Source organism: Camelus dromedarius, chromosome X (genome assembly GCF_036321535.1).
Source record: "Camelus dromedarius isolate mCamDro1 chromosome X, mCamDro1.pat, whole genome shotgun sequence".
Taxonomy (NCBI): domain Eukaryota; kingdom Metazoa; phylum Chordata; class Mammalia; order Artiodactyla; family Camelidae; genus Camelus; species Camelus dromedarius.
This window is the reverse complement of record NC_087472.1, coordinates 25,604,053-25,622,052: the sequence shown is the minus strand read 5'-3', so window position 1 is coordinate 25,622,052 and position 18,000 is coordinate 25,604,053. Positions and strand designations below refer to the sequence as shown.

General features: G+C 43.4%; 2 protein-coding genes across 3 annotated transcripts in view; both read left to right on the top strand.

Moving 5' to 3' along the window:
• The window catches only part of SLC25A43 (solute carrier family 25 member 43), a 34,857-nt gene extending 30,208 nt beyond the window's left edge, over positions 1-4,649 (top strand). The window contains exons 4-5 of one of the 2 annotated variants that reach the window (XM_064482808.1): positions 2,349-2,483; positions 3,358-4,649. In XM_064482808.1, the coding sequence (XP_064338878.1) occupies positions 2,349-2,483; positions 3,358-3,558 (336 nt within the window). In that variant the 3' untranslated portion in view covers positions 3,559-4,649. The remainder of the gene's footprint in view (positions 1-2,348; positions 2,484-3,357) is intronic. The other variant, XM_064482809.1, reaches the window with a different exon arrangement.
• A 7,479-nt stretch (positions 4,650-12,128) lies between these two features.
• Positions 12,129-15,120, top strand: SLC25A5 (solute carrier family 25 member 5). The gene is made up of 4 exons (XM_031446281.2): positions 12,129-12,328; positions 13,370-13,856; positions 14,190-14,330; positions 14,707-15,120. Exons 1-4 carry the CDS (start codon positions 12,218-12,220, stop codon positions 14,862-14,864), a joined length of 897 nt encoding a protein of 298 aa, XP_031302141.2. The 5' UTR covers positions 12,129-12,217; the 3' UTR covers positions 14,865-15,120.
• The last annotated feature ends 2,880 nt before the right edge of the window (positions 15,121-18,000 follow it).

The following is an 18,000-nucleotide window of genomic DNA, read 5'->3' as shown; positions in this document are numbered from 1 at the left end:
GAAGCAGGTGGAGGCCAAGTCATGGAGGGCCTAGTAAGCCAGATGAAAGAGCTTGGACTTCATTTTGAGGTCAGTGGGGACCCCCTGAAGAGCTGAAGTCAAGGGAGTAGTCTGCTCGGTCACTCTGGCTGCTCTATGGGGAATAGGGGCAGGTAGATGAGCTAGAAGCAGTTGTAGTGAAAGTGAAAGATGATGGTGGTTCGGACTAGGGATGATGATCGTGGGAAGGAGGAAAAGTGGACAGATTTGGGATATATTTGGAGCACTGGCATGAGCTGGTGATTGATGAGATAGTGAGAGGTGAGGGATGAAGAGAACTTAAGGGGGACTCAGGTTCTGGGCCTGAGCAAATAAGTCAATGGCAGTGCCATTGACTGACATGAGGACAACTCCAGACAGTTAGGGTTGAGGTGGAGTTCTGCATGGGACATATAAAGTTGGAGGTGTTTATTACCCTTTTAAGTGGAGATGTCAAGTAGGTAATTGGTTACATGATCCTGTGGCTCAGAGGAGAGAGAGGGGCTGGTGATAGAAATTTAGACATCATCAGGCAGAGAACAGAAAGGCCAGTGCAATTGAAGTGTTGTATGTGAGCAAGAGAGCGGCACAAGATGAAGCTGCAACTATATGCAGGCGCAGATCACGTAGGGCCTGGAGCCTTCAAGCAATGTGCTACAGCCAGCTCCCACTAGCTCAGAAGAGCTGGTTATTAAATTGCAGCAAATTTGGGAGCTGATTGACCTTACAGTTGGTAGCCTGGAATCGGCCACAATGGGAGTATTTACACCATTGAAATCAGCAAATGCTACAACTTGGGGCTTCCCCACCCAGAGAACTGCTTGTTAAATATTTACCACTGTATCACCACTACAGCTTACAGGCAACAGTAAGAAATTTAGATTTTTATCCTTAATGTTATATAAAGCCATTAAACTATTTTAAGCAGGTGAGTAAAAAGATCTGATTTAAAAAAATACTTTGGCCATTCTATAGAGAAGGAAGACAAGAAGTCTCAAATTTTTTATGTCCCAAAGAGACAACTAAGGAAGCTGCTGCAGCGGTCCGTGTGAGCACCAATGGTGGCTTGGCAGTGAAGGCAAAGTGAAGAAAAGACATGTGGAATATTAAGGTTCTGAGATTGACTATAGATGCCCCTGATTCATCACAACTGATTATAATGGACCTGTCATACAACTCATGTAACTTGCTTAGTGTCTTTTGTTCTAGTTGGGGGGGGGGGGCACCCAGGTTGCAAAATTATTACCTTGACTCATGACTCAGGGTTTTTTGCAGTTCTAGACACCAGCAGAAGATAAATCAATAATATTATCTCATAGCAGAATAAGACAGCTAATTTCCTGCGTGAACACAATCTCTTCATTTCAATATTTTGGTCTGACAGTAGCAGGAGGAACTTCAAGTCTTATAATTAGGCAGATTCTTTTGAAGGGGAAAGGAGGCTTATTATCTGTTTGACAGCAGTTCTTTACCAATGGAGTAAGATGGAAAGGAGGCTGAGTCGGAACAGTGCTAAGGTAAACGCTTTCAATTAAGACATTCACCAAAGACCCCTGATCATTTTGGTACCTGTAACTCCAGGCTGGAGACTCAGCTGGTCCATTTCTTGTTCTGTTCCTCATACTCTGGTCAGAGAGGTCCAGAAACTTGGTATGAGATGGGTTATGACTGTAAATGCTGAAGTTCCCTACAGTGGTGGTAAGTGTGGGAGAGGAGAAGGCACCAGGTGTCCCAGTCCTCAGTGAATGTGGAAGAGTGGCCAGGAGGTCAGTGGCTGAGAGCAGTGACAAGGAGTATGGTTCAGCCATACAAGCCCCAGCTGAGAGCTTCTGGCAGGAGAGTGGAGGAGTCAGGTTCCGGGAACAGAAAAAGGAACTGGAAGAATGCCCTTTCCTCTGCCCCAACCGTGGGACGTCTGTGATGGGGGAAATAAGTGGCCCCTACTTGAGAGCTTGGTTGGGGAGGGATTGGTTATGACAAGGGAATAGGAGGCACTTTAAAAAGGGTAAAGGCCTGGGAGCGTCTCTACCATGTCCAGAGGGCGTAGGTTAGGAAGCAGCATTAAGTGTAAAGTTGAGTCTGTCCCAAACGGCTGCTTCCTTCCAAGAAAAAATAGCCAAAAATATGTGAATGGGGTGTCATGGCTTTACTGTAGGTTACTATTCATTCTAAGCCCATGGAACGAGTTAAGCCCCATGGCAGCCATTCTTTCTCATCACCTTGGCCAGGATATTGCATCCAGAGCCCAGACTTGAGACCTTGGCTACTTGACTGGAACCTTTATTTCCTGGTGACTAAATCGCCTCATCCCATCTTCTATTTTCTGCCAGGCTCAGAGCCCCTACCTTCCCCACTGTGGAGGAGTAGATGTCCATTTCTCAGGGGCAGTGGATTGCTTCCGGCAGGTAGTGAAAGCCCAAGGGGTCCTGGGGCTGTGGAATGGATTGGCAGCCAACTTGCTGAAGGTGAGAGGAGTGGTCAGTCTCTACTGCTTCTCTGCCTCTTCCAATTCCACCCTTTTCTGTGTCTTTGCTGCTCCCCCTACAGTTGGCATGGAAACACCTCCTCTAGCACTGACAGTAGCACAAGGCCCATGAATGCAGCTGGCCATCAGCCCTGAAGAGAGGGGACCCAGCACACTGTTGGGGCATCTGATACCCCATCCCAGAGGAGCGGAGCATTTAGTTAGAGGTTCCCAAAATGAGGGTTCGTGGACTCTAAGGGGAACTTAACCTCCTTTCCTTAAACTGTATGCAAAAATATGTCTATGGGCATATGTGCATCTATCTCTCTGGGTAGAAGACCCACAGCTTTCATCATATTCCCAAAAAACTCCATGACCAAAAAAAAAAGAAGAAGAAAAAGAAAAGGTTAAGTACTGTGGACTAACCTTGCACTAGTTGACACATAAATGATTCCAATCAAGACAAGCATATGTTGAGGGGAGGGTGTAGCTCAGTGGTAGAGCACGTGCTTAGTATGCACGAGGTCCTGGGTTCAATCTTCCATACCTCCATTAAAATAAATAAATAAAAATCTAATTACCTACCCCTGCCACACAAAAAGACAAGCATATGCTGACAGGCAATGTCAGACTGTCTACATGTACATTAACTCAGACCCAGGCTTCCCCAGGGCTTGCCCTTCAGTGGCTCTGCCATTCCTCTCCCCGACTCACACTAAGACAGCTTTTATTTTGCCATCTTCCTTGATTCCAAAAAGGACCATGTTGTATTGTCCACAGCCTTTATCTCGGTTTACCCTGATCCAAGTTGATTGTAAATGCACAGACATTTTTCTTTAAGATTTTAACATGATTTTCATTTTCTTTGTAAACAGATAGTTCCGTATTTTGGAGTTATGTTTAGCACCTTTGAGTTCTGCAAGAGAATCTGTCTTTACCAAAATGGTTACATCATGTCTCCCCTGAGCTATAAATTGACCCCAGGAGTGGATCAGAGTTTGAAGCCCCAGGAATTACGGGAATTAAAGAAGTTCTTCAAAACTGGACAACTGAAGTCTAAAAAACCAACTCTTTAAAACTGAATGGATCTTGAAGTGCATGGACTGAAGGCATGTTGCAATCAGAAATAAATGTAGCCTCAGAATTGTGCACGCATGGAGTGATGAGAGGGTGCTCCTGTCTGCTGCTCTTGGAAATGAGAAGATTCAGCCATATACCACCTCTGAGCTCCTGATGGCCCTATGAACACCTGAGCCACCAGAAGGTTTCCCAATATGACCGTCTCACGATGGCATCCCACCAGATTTTAGAACAAAACCTAGCAGTAATGAAATGTGCAATTTACAATCTGAATATGAATATGTAATTCACATGACACCAAAGGGGGACATTGCCATGACTCCTCAAAGCAACATGTAGTTGAAATGGCTGAGCAGATAGCACATTGTGAGCTCCACCACAGGCTCACAGCTTGCGCTAACGCATGTCAGCCTAGTTTCACCCAAATTAACCCCCGGATTCCCAAAACAGTCATTCTGGAACTCATAATCTTTGCTGGCTTCTGAGTGCACACACCACAGTGTAAATTATGCTTATCAGAAACTAAGTGAAAATATTTAACATTAAACATTACCACTGTCATAGTAGAACCATCCTTTAAATTTGAAGCATCTTAGGCTTAACATCTTGTGTTTCTGGATGGTGGTTTATACCATGACTGCTTCATTATGTCCCAAAAGACCTTCTTCCGTTGAAGTCATGTGTAGTTCAAGTGGCCTGAATTCTCTGTCTTTTTAAATTGCTTTGCAAGCCTACCCTGAAAATAAATTATTTAGTCAACTTATTCTCACATGTCCCCATTGCCTAGAAAGGATCAAATAGAGCATTTGACATACATACACATGTGTAAACACAGAATGTAACTAAACAAAAACACTTCAGGCTAATCATCTCTACTAGATTTTTTTTAAACCAAATTTCTTGTTTATTCCACCTTAGGGATTCTATGTCAAGTTTATATAACTGTACCTTTTGAATAGTGGTTATCTGTGCACTAAAAAACAATATCTAATGTTAAGTTGTATATACACACACACACACACACACACACACAGGCTTTCAGTATGTTGAAAGTATTTTCCCTATTAAATTTATTTTCCAAATAAAAGTGATATGTTGGTCATTTATTACTAATTTGAGTTATAAAACTATGGCTAAATATATACTGGCCAAAATCTTTAAACTCTCATAAACTTGTCCTATTGAAATATATCAAAATAACTCACTTTTCCAACTGCTGGGGCAGACTGGATTTTGTAGGGAATAGCAGCTAATACACATGAAAATCTCATCTGTAGCCCAAACTGTTAGAGAAGGTAGCAGATTCTTAACCTATAGTGAATAGTTCATGTTTGTTACTATTTATTTTCCTTGAGGTGAACAACTTTTTAAAAATTATGAAAGCTGCAAAAAATTATCTTAAACCTCTAGTTCTGTTCCTAAAAATGAACTTCCAGCTCTTCATATTTTCTCAGAGGTATGAAGGGAGGGTTCTGCTTGTCCACTTTATGGCTGGCAGTGTGCACCAGCAAACTGGACTAAGTACTTCAAGAGGATTATAAAGAAGTGTGATGCAGCACTGACCCAGGAGTAACTTACAGTTGTAGGCAACAACACATACCTACATACATGAAAGGACTATCATTACAAAGCAAATACAAGCCAGGGCATGATAATGTAGTAGCAAAGATGTCCAAGATTGCCAAGGGGCCCCTTGTATACCTATTGAATCAGTGATTAAAGGGATAATCATAGGTGAGAAGGGCTACTGATGAGCAGGAAGTTTAGGAGTTAATGAGTCTTGAACTAAGTTTTGAAGACAGATGGCATTTAAAGCCAAGAGACTGTCGAGTGAGACCACCAAAGGAATGGATGAGAAGAAACTCCTAGGGGAGGGAGAAGCAACTAGCAATGACATTGAGGAGATGGTGGCTAAAGAAAGGCCTCAAGACATGGAGGAACTAGAACTCCTGTGCCCTGCTGCTGGGGGTGTAAAATGGTACAGTCATTCTGGAAAACAGCCTGGCAACTCCTCAATTGGTTCTGCACGGAGTCACCATATGACCCAGCAATTCCACTCCTAGGTATCTATCCAAGAGAAATGAAAATGTATGTCCACACAAAAACCTGTACAGGAGTGTTTACAGCAGTGTCATCATAGACAAAAAGTGGAAATGATCCAAATGCCTATCAACTGATGAATGGCTAAACAAAAGGTGGTATAGCTGTACAATGGAGCCACTTAGCAATAGAAAGGAACTATTGATACATAGAAAAAGCATAAATTAATCTCAGAGTGTATGTGTGTATGTGTGTGTGTGTGTGTGTGTATAAATTGTGAGTGAGAGAAACCAGGCCCCCCCCAAAAAAAGGGTACATACTATATGATTCCATTTATATGAAATTCTAGGAAATGCAAACTATACCGACAAAGCAGATCAATGATTGCTTGGAGAGGGATTACAACAGAGCACAAGAAAATTTAGTGTGGTGATGGATATGTTCACTATCTTAATTGTGGTAATGGCCCGTTTTTCTTCCCATCCCTTCATGGTCGCCAAAGATGATACAGGAAAAAGTAGGGGTGTGGCACAAGAGGATGGCCATGTCCCAGGTCTCAGGTGAGTCCCTGTGGCTCGCCCCGCCAAATGAAGGTCCTTGGCTTCACGCAGGAAAGAATTCAAGATCGAGCCACAGTTGAGTAAAAGTAGATTTATTTAGAGAGATGTACACGGGGTGGGGGTGGGGGGTTAAAGTAAAAGTAGATACACACTCCATAGAGCCTTAACAGTGGTGATGATTTCATAGGTGTAGAGGTATGTTAAAAAGTACCAAATTGTATGCTTTAAATATGTAAGTTTTATTGTATATAATTATACCTCAATAAGACTGTTACTTTGTTTTATTTTAAGCTGTAATACCCCAGGGCTGGGATACATCAAACACTTTCTAAACCGGTCCAAAGGGGCCAGAAACACAGCCCTTGGGGTGGGGGGCAGGGCTTCAAATGCTAAGCTGAGGAATTTAGGATTGACCCACTATGCAAAAGAGAGTCACTGGTTTATTGAGCAACATAGGTGAGGTGATGAAAACTGGATGTGAGCAAGATTGTTCCAGAAGCCAAAATAGAAATGAGAGGCTAGAGACAGGAAGAGAAACGAGGAGCACTGTTTTCTCTTCAGTAATTACACTACAAACACAAGTATGAGGTTACAGACTTCCGTATTGCAAATGCGAGCCCAGTCTAAAAAATGAAGTGCTTTTTCTGGGGTATCTCTTAGAGACTCAACTCCTCCTTCAATGGTCTCTGATGTGGTTACTAGATCATAGGTAGGGTCTTTATCTGGGACAGAGAACTGGCTTACCACCCTACTTAAGCGGGGTGGATTGATTTGTTCATTAAAAGTCAGAGTTAGTCAACCTAAGTTAGTATTTTTCTTAGGATTAATAAAACCTAACATGTATTGGATGCTTACTATGTACTAGACTGTTCATGCATACATTATCTCATTTAATTGTCCCTATAATCCTTCAAGGTATAGGTACCATTATCATTCCCATTTACACCTGAAGACATTGAAATTTAGAGAGGTTAAGCAACTTATCCAAATCCTGACAGCAAGTGGCAGAGCCAGTGTCTGACTCCAGCAGTCTGGCTCCAGAGCCCATCCTCTTGACCACTGGGCCAAATTACCTCTGTCTTCCTCTTTTGTCCCAGATTTCCAAACCCAGATGCTCAGTCCATTCAATCTTACAGATACAAAGGAACAAAGCCACAGGATCTTAGCAATGGAAGGGTGCAGAGCTCTCCTCCCAGCCAACATGGCAATCTCATCTACAGTGTCCCTAACAAGTGGCCATTTCACCCCATCTCTTAACATTTCCAGAGACAAGTTTCCCACATCATAAAGCAACCCACTCCACCTTTAAGTAGCTCACATTTTAGAAAGTTATTTCTTGTTCAGCTGAAGTCTACCTTCATGACACTTCTACCAGCTGGTGTTGATTCCATACAGAATGTCTAATTTTCTTCTACCTGACAATCTTTCCTTTATTAAGACAGTTATGATGTCCCTCCTTCACTCAAAGCTCTTTCCCAGTTAAATATCTCTCATTCATTCAGCCATTTCTCCTACAACGTGATTTACAGGCACTTCACCTTCCTGACTGCCTTCTTTGAATATGTTCTAGTTTGTTAATGTCCTCTTAAACATGGTATCCAGAAGTGAGCATAAAGCTCTATGGGCCAATCAGCAGAGGCCCAAATGGGACTGAAATTCCTCTGATCTGTTCATGACCCGCATCCTGACCCAACTCAAGACTCATTAGCATTTTTTGGCATTGCCAACTCACAGTCAACTAAGACTCAGTTCTTTTCACACATGCTTTAGCTCATTATCCTTAAGTGCCCTGCACTAAATAGAGCATTAGAAACCTTTATTGTGGTCCTTCCCATTTTATAAGCCTGGGTTTATTCTGAACTTTAGCCCTTCTGACTCAGTTCCTAGAGGTTTGTGATACACTTTGGTCTTTGTCCTTGGAAGTCTAGCCCTCACCCTGTCATTTATATATGTACTTTAAAAATCTGAGCTCATCGGAGAATAATCTGGAAGGAAAGCTTAATTTATTAGATATCTCTACCTTTTTAATTTCTCATTGGAATTTTCCAAATTCTACAGGTCTGAATTTTATCTTTGGAATCTCTCACTCTTGAGCTATCTTTCTCTTTTGGACTTTGGTCAAGAGATCATATTTATCTTTGATCCTTTTGAGGTCTCTCACACACACACACCCTCACACCCTGCAGGTTAGTTAACCTATCTGACCCCATGCCCAGCATTCTTTTCTTTAGCAGATCCAGACCAGTCAGTCTTGGTCAGTTTCCCTAAGATTCTTGTCACTTTCACCTTGCTATCCAGATTTTATTTATTGCCAGGATTAAGCCTATTTTAGCAATTTACCTCATTGCTTCTTCAGTCTTCAGAGAACTGTAATTATCGGCAAGAGAGTCAAAAACTTATACAATGTGTCCCTATCAGAATAATGAAACTTACAACAGATAATCAGATGGTTTTTATCTCTGATCAACATTTCTCACCTATGAGCTGGTTTTATGAAGTACTACTCATAGCTCTTAACTATCTAGGCAGTCTCTTATGTGCTTCCACAATGGCAATCACTTTCATTTCTCCCTTTCATTTTCACAGAATGCTTTTCACCCTCCCACCAATGAATGACTGGTTTTACCTTCTTGCTTACTATTTGATTACTACTTTGCTCTATTTCTATATGGTATCTCTCTGAACCAGGCTTACCCTTTCTTTTCCAGATACCAGTCAGAAATCCTATTCCACCAAGTTTGAACAATACCTATAAAATTGTGTTTCCTTGCTTGTATTAACATGTTACATTCACTTTATTACCCATACTCTGGGTGTGTTGGTACACAGATAACTGCAGCCTTAAGGATCATTCCTGACTTCTTCCTTGTTTTTTCTGAGAATTATTAGGCACTGTCTTAGCTTTAGTTTCTCTTTCTTAATTATACATGTATTCTACGTAACTATCAGAAACATAATAGTTACCAACACAGAGCTCCCACTATGTCTCACTGGAGGAATTCGTTTTTAATGAATTGACTAACCATATATCATTACCAACATTATCATTATTATTACTAATATGAGTCTGTTTTCCTGAACTCTTGCTCCTGGTTTCTTTTTTTCCCCTCTTTCTTTTTCTTTTGACTTTCTAATTTTTTAATTTTCAGACATAAAAATGTTGCCCCCCCCAAAAAAAAACTGTAAAGAATTTCCATGTATCCTTCACTCAGCTTCTCCAAATGTTAACATCTTACATGACCACTGTAAACAAGAATAATATTGGCATCTGTCACAGAGAGAGGAGGAGCCAAAATGGCAGAGCAGAGGGACACACAGCTCTTCTTCTCCCACAAATACACCAAGAATTACATCTACAAACCCACTGAATCACACAGAGTGCCTACTGAACTCTGGCAGAGTGTCTCTCACTTCGAAATACAGGAGGATTCTCACAAAATCCAATAAACAACAAGTTTATACCGTTTAGCACAGGGAACTATATTCAATATCTTGTAGTAACTTATAGTGAAAGAGAATATGAAAACGAATCTATGTATGTTCCTATATGACTGAAGTATTGTGCTGTACACCAGAAATTGACACAACATTGTAAACTGACTATACTTCAATAAAAATATATTTTAAAAAAAGAATAGTATTGGTAGAATATTATTAACTAATCTGTATTTCGGTATCCAAATTTCACCAATAGTACCACCAATTTTCTGGTCCAGGATCCAACCCAGGTTCACACATTGCATTAACCCGTCATTGTCTTTAATCTCCTCTAATCTGTGACAGTTCCTCAGTCTTTCTTTGCCTTTCATGACCTTGACACTTTTGAGAACATCTGACTCCTTGAAGTATACCTGGTCACAGGCAACCAGGAGAGCTCCAGCTCACAGTTGATTTAGCAAAATACCAAGTCATCACATGAAGTCGCTTTTAAATGACCCATCTTGTATTGCAATTCAGTAAAACTACACTTAAGCATCCAAAAACTCAGAAGGGACAAATTCTATGTAAGTATTTGATCATCGTTTTGTGCAGAGAGAGAAATCTAACAGAACAGTAAATGTGGAGGTGCTTGAAACAGTAAAAGAGCTTCGGAACAGAATATGGTAGGTCCATCATGCTCAAAGGGAATAGCAGATGTGGCCACTGAAAAGAAGGAAAAGGTACATGAGTAATGATGAGGCAGAGTAGAGAAATTAATATTTGAATAAAAATGCATTAATCAGAATGTCAAAAGGTCAAACTAGAAAGGTTTTGAATTTTATTTTGAAATGCATTCTAAAAACCACCTCCCTTTAAATAGGATGCTCCATAGATTTTTGTTTGTTTGTTTTAGCTATTAATTCTCTTATTGTAGAGTTAGAGGAGTGACTATCAATTTCAGAGAACATACTCTACCACTGAAACTGCACAAGGCCATTTCTGTATTCAGCTGCATTACTGTTACAATCAGCTAATGATAACGTAGCGGCCTCTCACGAACACAGGTCAAAGATAGGCCCCAGAATCAACAAAGCTAGAGTCAAAATTGCTCTTCTTTGAACACTTGCTGTGTGTGCTCATCACTTCGAATTGCTGGGGTCCTTGGGAAGACTAACGAACTGCAAAGTATACTTAGAGGAAGGACCTGATATTCCTGGAGGAACCCTAGAATTGGATCCTTTAAGAGGCAGAACTGGAGAAGATGGGAGGGGAAAAGAAAGTAAAGTGAGGGGTACACCACCTATGTTTTCAGCATGCTGGGCACCTAGGGTTCAGCTGCAGTTGGAGTTTTCAACAGTTATCCTTACTTTTATAAACATGGTTGTGATTACTTAGACACAGGATTTGTGATGACTCTCATCTCCTTGTTCTGAATCTGAGGGGTTGCACTCAAGTTAAAAGTAAGTTTTTAAGGACACATGTGGCAAATGCTTACCCAGTGCAGGGATTAAGGAGCTCGGTAAGCACTTGTCCGTTGACAAAATGGCTGTCAATCTAATTCTATTGATTCCTCTAAATTTTTCTGGACTTCAGGAATTTACCGAATTCAAGAGCACTTTACCTGGGGTCCAGGGAACCAAATACCAACTTGGTTCACACAGACTCTTAACCTTCCTTGTATCTTTGGCTTCCGGCGAAAATAATTTCCCCAACCCCAGCCAAGTCCTTTGGATCCTCCTCTGCCAATTCCTGACAAGATCTTTGTTAAACAGCATTTGCAAACCGGGGTCTGGTGCATGCTGACAGTGTCCCAGTTCAGCTGCTCCCTCAGTTTCCTCTAGCTTCACCGGCAAAAGCTCCAGCGCCAGGTCTAAGGTGAGAAGAGTGAGGCACTTGGCCTTGGCGCCAAATGTAAACGGGAGCCAAGCAACTCAGTAACCAAGATGAATGATTTTTTAACTCACTATTTTAAAAGCTCAAAAGTCATGCAAAAGCCCATGATGAACAACGTTTCGAAATTTAAAATAAAGACAGGCTCCCATCTTGCACTTGCAGGGCTCTGCCTTAAGTGCCTCACCGTCATCCCAGCCCTGGGGCCCCAAGTAAACTTTATTTACAAAAACAGGCGACAGGCCAGCGCGCTGTAATTTGTCTATATGAATTTTTTTATATTGCATTAAATAGTATTTATCTTAACTACCAAGTTTTTTGGGGGGTGGGGGTTTTTTGTTCTTTGGAGTCCCCTTCAATACTGCGCCCTACCCTTATCCAGGCACCCCGTGACTTCCCGGTCCCTCTGCGCCCCAGGCACCCCCCCCCCAGGGTCCCGCGTCGGGGCCCAGGTACTCCCTGGGGCCGCCCCTTCCTCGGGCCGGGTCAGGTGCTGTGGACGAGCCCCGGCGGCGCGGAGGGCGGCCCCTGCCCGACTCCCCGGCTCCTCCCTCCGCGCGCGGAGCCACTCAGCTGCCCCGCCGCCCCGCGCGCCGGGACTCGGCGCCCGCCCCCGACGCCGGCCGCCCGGGCGCCGACTCCCCCTATATAAATCGGCCATTTGCTTCGCTCCGCCCCACAGCCTCGGAGTCCGAGCTGGTCCCTTACCATTCTTGCAGTCGCCCGCTTCCTCTCGCCTTCCAACATGACAGATGCCGCTGTGTCCTTCGCCAAGGACTTCCTGGCAGGTGGAGTGGCCGCGGCCATCTCCAAGACCGCGGTAGCGCCCATCGAGCGGGTCAAGCTGCTGCTGCAGGTACGTCCGGGGATCCGAGAGCCCGACCAGGAAGTGGGGGGAGGGGTCGCGCGGGAAACGGTGCCCGGGGTTGGGGGCAGGGGCAGCTAACCCTCCGGACCAGTGAAGTGGCAGCGTGAGGGCAGGGTTGGCCGCAGGGTTGGACCAAAAGGCAAACTTAAGGGCAGTGCTTATAGTGGCCTGAAGTTAAGGATCTAGGAAGGGGTAGGGGCTCGGGGGAGGGCGGGGAGGAAGACCAGGGCCTGGGCATCCCTGAGGCCGCGAACTCGGATGGGGCAGCCCGGTAGTAGCTGGCTCCCAGGCCTTGGGGTCAAGGGCAAAGCCTGAAATTCGTCACTGGGAAGACGGACACCTGTCCTTACCGAAGACCTCAAGGTCGCGGCAAGGAGATAACAGCTTAGGGGAGGCCATGAGGCCGGTAGAGCGGCCTCGCAGCCGGCAGCCGGCAGGCGCGCTCCGACCTGGCCGGGCCGGAAGCCGGCGCCGGGAAGCGCGTGGCCCTACTGCGTCCTCCCCCGCGCAGCCGCCGCGGCGTCCCCGCGGCCTGGCTTCTTGCGCCGCGCGCTCTCCCGCTCCGGCTCTAGAGGGCGCGCCGGCACGGGCGTACGGGTGGCGGCCGACGGGTCACCTCCAGGAGAGGAGTGGGGCCGGAGCGGGAGGGAAGCCGCTCCAGAGACCTGAAGCGTGGGCCACGGTCACCCAGGTGACCGCGCCCGACATGGGACTCACCCTAATGCCTCTGAACGTGGGTCTGAGGTAATGACCTTTCTCCCAGGTCTAAAGGTCATGGGTTCGCTTGAGGGTGCCCCCTCCCCACCCAACGGGGTGGAGGCATAATGTCTCTGATGGTACAGGTCATCTCTTCCACCTGTGAAAGCGTCAGAGGATTGGGAGAGTGCAGCCTGTGGGACGTAGAAGACTAGATATGTGGCAAGGGGAGCCAACTAACCTTTAAGGGTGTCAATTGAGATGATACATTTTCTTTTCTTTCCCTTCTCCATGGTTATAACTCTCCCTGTTGGCCTCTTTCTTGTCTGTCAGGTGCAGCATGCCAGCAAGCAAATCACTGCAGATAAGCAGTACAAGGGCATCATAGACTGCGTGGTTCGTATCCCCAAGGAGCAGGGAGTCCTGTCCTTCTGGCGTGGTAACCTGGCCAATGTCATCAGATACTTCCCCACCCAGGCTCTCAACTTTGCCTTCAAAGATAAATACAAGCAGATCTTCCTGGGTGGTGTGGACAAGAGGACCCAGTTTTGGCGCTACTTTGCAGGGAATCTGGCATCAGGTGGTGCCGCTGGTGCCACATCCTTGTGTTTTGTGTACCCTCTTGACTTTGCCCGTACCCGTCTAGCAGCTGATGTGGGCAAAGCTGGAGCTGAAAGGGAATTCAGAGGCCTTGGTGACTGCCTGGTTAAGATCTACAAATCTGATGGGATTAAGGGCCTATACCAAGGCTTTAACGTGTCTGTGCAGGGTATTATCATCTACCGAGCTGCCTACTTTGGTATCTATGACACTGCAAAGGGTAAGTTTGTTGTGTGCTTTGATACTGTTCTTCTGAGACCATTTAACATGTTGATCGCCCACTGTGAATCAGGTACCCCTGAAGAAACAACTGTCACCCAGATTTGGGTGACGTGGCGATCAATGTGTTAAAATATCATTTGCCATCCTAATTTTCCAGGAACCAAAGGGGTTTTTTGCTTTTTTTTTTTTTTTTTTTTTTGTAATTGCTGAAGGAAGTCAAGGTCATCCCGTACAGCCCTTGTGTACAGAGGAGATCTTGGGGGTGGGGGGTGTGGAAAACAAGTCAGGAAGACTCTGCTTTCTGGTAAAAGTGTTTCTTTCCGATTCTCAGGAATGCTTCCAGATCCCAAGAATACTCATATCTTCATCAGCTGGATGATTGCACAGTCGGTCACAGCGGTTGCTGGGTTGACTTCCTATCCGTTTGACACCGTGCGTCGCCGCATGATGATGCAGTCAGGGCGCAAAGGAAGTAAGTTCCACTTGAGCAGAAAATAGATATGGGACATGGGCACAAACTAGTGATACCTGACTTTAAAAACGTCAGTCTGGAGATCGCGGGTGGGATTGATTGGTCTGTGTGTACTGCACAGTTAGGTCTGAGTGGGCCCTTTGGATGCCTATGATGAGGGTGTTAGAGGTTAAGACTACTAAGAGTTAGTCTACATACCCCTGTTCTCTAGTCACCAGATTGATATTTCAGTATTACCCACACCAGTGTTTAAGTGTTGATTTTTTTCTGAACTGACATTAGCTTTTAGATAAGGTGGGGCTCTGGTTTAGTCTAGTAAACGTAGGGCCTTTTCATCAGCCTGGGGTCACCAACTCCTTGTCTTTGTTCTTTGCAGCTGATATCATGTACACAGGCACGCTTGACTGCTGGCGGAAGATCGCTCGTGACGAAGGAGCCAAAGCCTTTTTCAAAGGCGCGTGGTCCAATGTCCTCAGAGGCATGGGTGGTGCTTTTGTGCTTGTCTTGTATGATGAGATCAAGAAGTTCACATAAGTTATTTCCTAGTTTTTCTCCCTCTGTGAACAGGCATGTTGTATTATATCACATATCTTGAGCATTCTTGACAGACTGTTGGCTGTCTATTTATCAATGGCAACTACTTACTGGTTGAAATGGGAAGCAATAATATTCACTGGACCAGTTTTCTCTTAAAGCCATTTCCATGATGATGGGACCCAATTATATTTTTTATTTCAGTCACTCCTGATAAATAACAAATTTGAAGAAATAAAAAATATCTGAAACACAATTTTGTTTGTGGTTTATTTTCATATAAAAATACATTTTATAATTGTAAGTGCTACAGTTGAGTAAATGCTTCATGTTTAATAAATGCTACAGTATCTCCCAAGATGAAGAACTTTCTTCTAAAACCATCCATTTAGCAAAGAATAACTTGGTTGTGTGATCCATCAGCATTCCCAATACATTAGCAAAATGAATTTCAAGCCCAGAGCATCCAAAAACCATTGGTCTGTTGCCTGTGGACAGTCTTAGCTGATGAGCTTTCTCCAGAAAGTACTATGTACCCACCTTTTGTATCTTGTGGTTATTAGTCAAGCAATACAAGCTAAATTGTTCACTTTAAAATTGTTCTATGAATTTCATCTTATGTAAACAAAAAAATGTAAAATATGAGGTAATGATAGCAAGTTTTGTCCAGTGGCCTTGCCTCAGCCATCTTCACCTGTCTCAAGTCATTTTAATTTAATCCTATTCAAAGCAGAGATTAGAGCTGGCACAGTGCTGAGATGGCAGTGCTGTTAAAGATAATGGTGAGAGCTGCCACGACCTCAAAACTCATTTTACAAAGAGGAAATAGAGCATCTGCGTTTTACCTAACATGCTAGTAATGATAAGCCCAGTCAGTGGAGGATACTTGTTTCTTTTGAATAAACTCTTTTTGGGATCCATGTGAGAATATGTTTGCAATTTCTATAGCTCTTGATTAGGACTCAGAAATTAAGTGGATTTTGCCTGTAACGTGAGATTTGAATGAAGAATAAAGCACCATGGCTGTCAAGCCACAACATTCAAAGTAGAAAGTGATAGGATAGGTGAGCCATGCACACAGGGAAAACTCATTCCCAAGGAACACTGCACACTGGCATGTTAAGGCGCTGCTCTGCATGGCAGGCATTAATGCCCAGGGCATCCTAGAAATTTTTGTTATGTGCCCCCTGGCCAACCACCTGAATGGTATAGCTTAGTTGTTGAGAACTCTTCACAATGTATACACATACAAAACATCAAGTTGTCTACCTCAAATATATACAATGTTTGCATGTTAAAGGTGTCTGAATACATAGTAAACAGACTTAAGGGGAAAGGGGGTGGGAAGGGATAAATTTGGGAGTTTGGGATTTGCAAATGTTAACCACTATATATAAAAATAGATTTTAAAAAACTATAGCACAGGGAACTATATTCAATATCTTATAATAACCTTTAATGAAAAAATATGAAAACAAATATATGTATATATATGCATGACTGGGACATTATGCTGTGCACCAGAAATTGACACATTGTAACTGACTAAAATTAAAAAAAAAGATACCATAATAAAGTTGTTTAAAAAAGAAACTAAAACTCTACTGGTATCAGAGAAGCCTGGATTCTGCCACTTACTGTGTTACCTAATTACTCTAAGCCTCAGTTTTCCTCATCTACAAAACAGGGATAATAATAATGCCTGCCTCAGAGGGTTGTTTCAAGGATTAAAGAATGTATGCAAAGCATCTACCACAGAGCATACATAATAAACAGTCTATAAATGATAACTATGATCATTATTAAGAGACAGTTAAGATTTCAGGGGCTCCAGAAACAGAAGTACCCAGATTTGAATCCGGGCTCTGCTGATTACTTACCTGTATGGCCTTGGCTGAGTCACTTATCTTGAGTCTCAGTTTCCTCATCCGTAAAATGGGGGTGTAATAGTGCTAGCTGTATTTCCTAGAGGTGTTGGGAGTGAGGGTGAAGTAACAAAGCATGTACAGCAATCAATATGGTGACTGGCATCTAGTAAGCATTCCAAATATGAGTTTTTCACAATTAGGCATCCATTTTGTTGAATGAAGATCTGCACAAGCAGAGAACTACTTAAGAATGAATTCAAACCCTCTTTTCTTTCTCTGCAACAGCCTAGACATACTATTTTGAGTAGAATTTATATAAAATAAACTTCAGCTCAGGTCTTCTTCAGAGAATTTGATCCTGAAAGGGGATAAGAGGCTCTCCACTTAGGGCTGCAAACCACAATACAAGAACCCAAGCCCCCTTTATAGTTATCACAATAAATGTGGACTCACAGAGCTAGCAGCTATTAAAATAAACCTAGGACCGAGCATTAATGATCAGAAAGCAAGAAGTGGGGCCTCCTACAATTGGGTGGCTGACATAGATGAGGTTTTTTTCTCTCTCTTCTTTCTATTCTTGTTGTTCAATGATTTTTGAAATTTAATTTAAAGACAAAGTGGTTTTAATCTCTCCAAGCTGTGCAGGATAGTGCTATAGCATTCATTATGTCCATTATGCTCGTGCGAACATTGATGGTACACAATCTTAGCAACCTCCTAATTTATGCCGTTGTTTTGTTACTATTCAATGCCTAACAGAATCCGGGAAGCCCAATTCCAGGTGAGAGAGCCAGAATACAGGTCAGCACGTACACAGCCACGTTCCCCGTTCCAGGGGCCACTCTGTTCAATCACTGGAGGCAGTGTGGTCCGGGTGCTCCAACCGCCGGAGAAAGAAACCAGGGGTGTCTCCTCATAGGGGCAGTTGTCGTGGATGGTAAGTCATTTGAGCCATTATTTTGGTATTAAAAGAGATGCAGATATGTTAGAGAGTCTATTGCACAATTTGAATGCATTTTAAAGCTGCAAAGAGAGTTCTTGTGTACAGAGGACCGTTTCTGGCACTGCCCTCAGACTCCAGGGGGAACCCTGTCAGCCTCCTCTGCCATTGTGGATAGTTCGGTAGAAAAAATTTTCAAGTATACTGCTTTACCGGATAACAGATTTTATTCTTTTTTTATTGAAGTATAGTTGATTTACGATGTTGTGTTAGCTTCTGGTGTACAGTATAGTGATTCAGTTATCCATACATGTATATATTCTTTTTC

Bases quoted from the DNA above. Each gene is read 5' to 3' on its own strand.
- SLC25A5 (XM_031446281.2), top strand. From the start codon at position 12,218: ATGACAGATGCCGCTGTGTCCTTCGCCAAGGACTTCCTGGCAGGTGGA. The intron at 12,329-13,369 runs GTACGTCCGGGG...CTTGTCTGTCAG, and splicing joins GGGTCAAGCTGCTGCTGCAG to GTGCAGCATGCCAGCAAGCA. The intron at 14,331-14,706 runs GTAAGTTCCACT...TGTTCTTTGCAG, and splicing joins GCAGTCAGGGCGCAAAGGAA to CTGATATCATGTACACAGGC.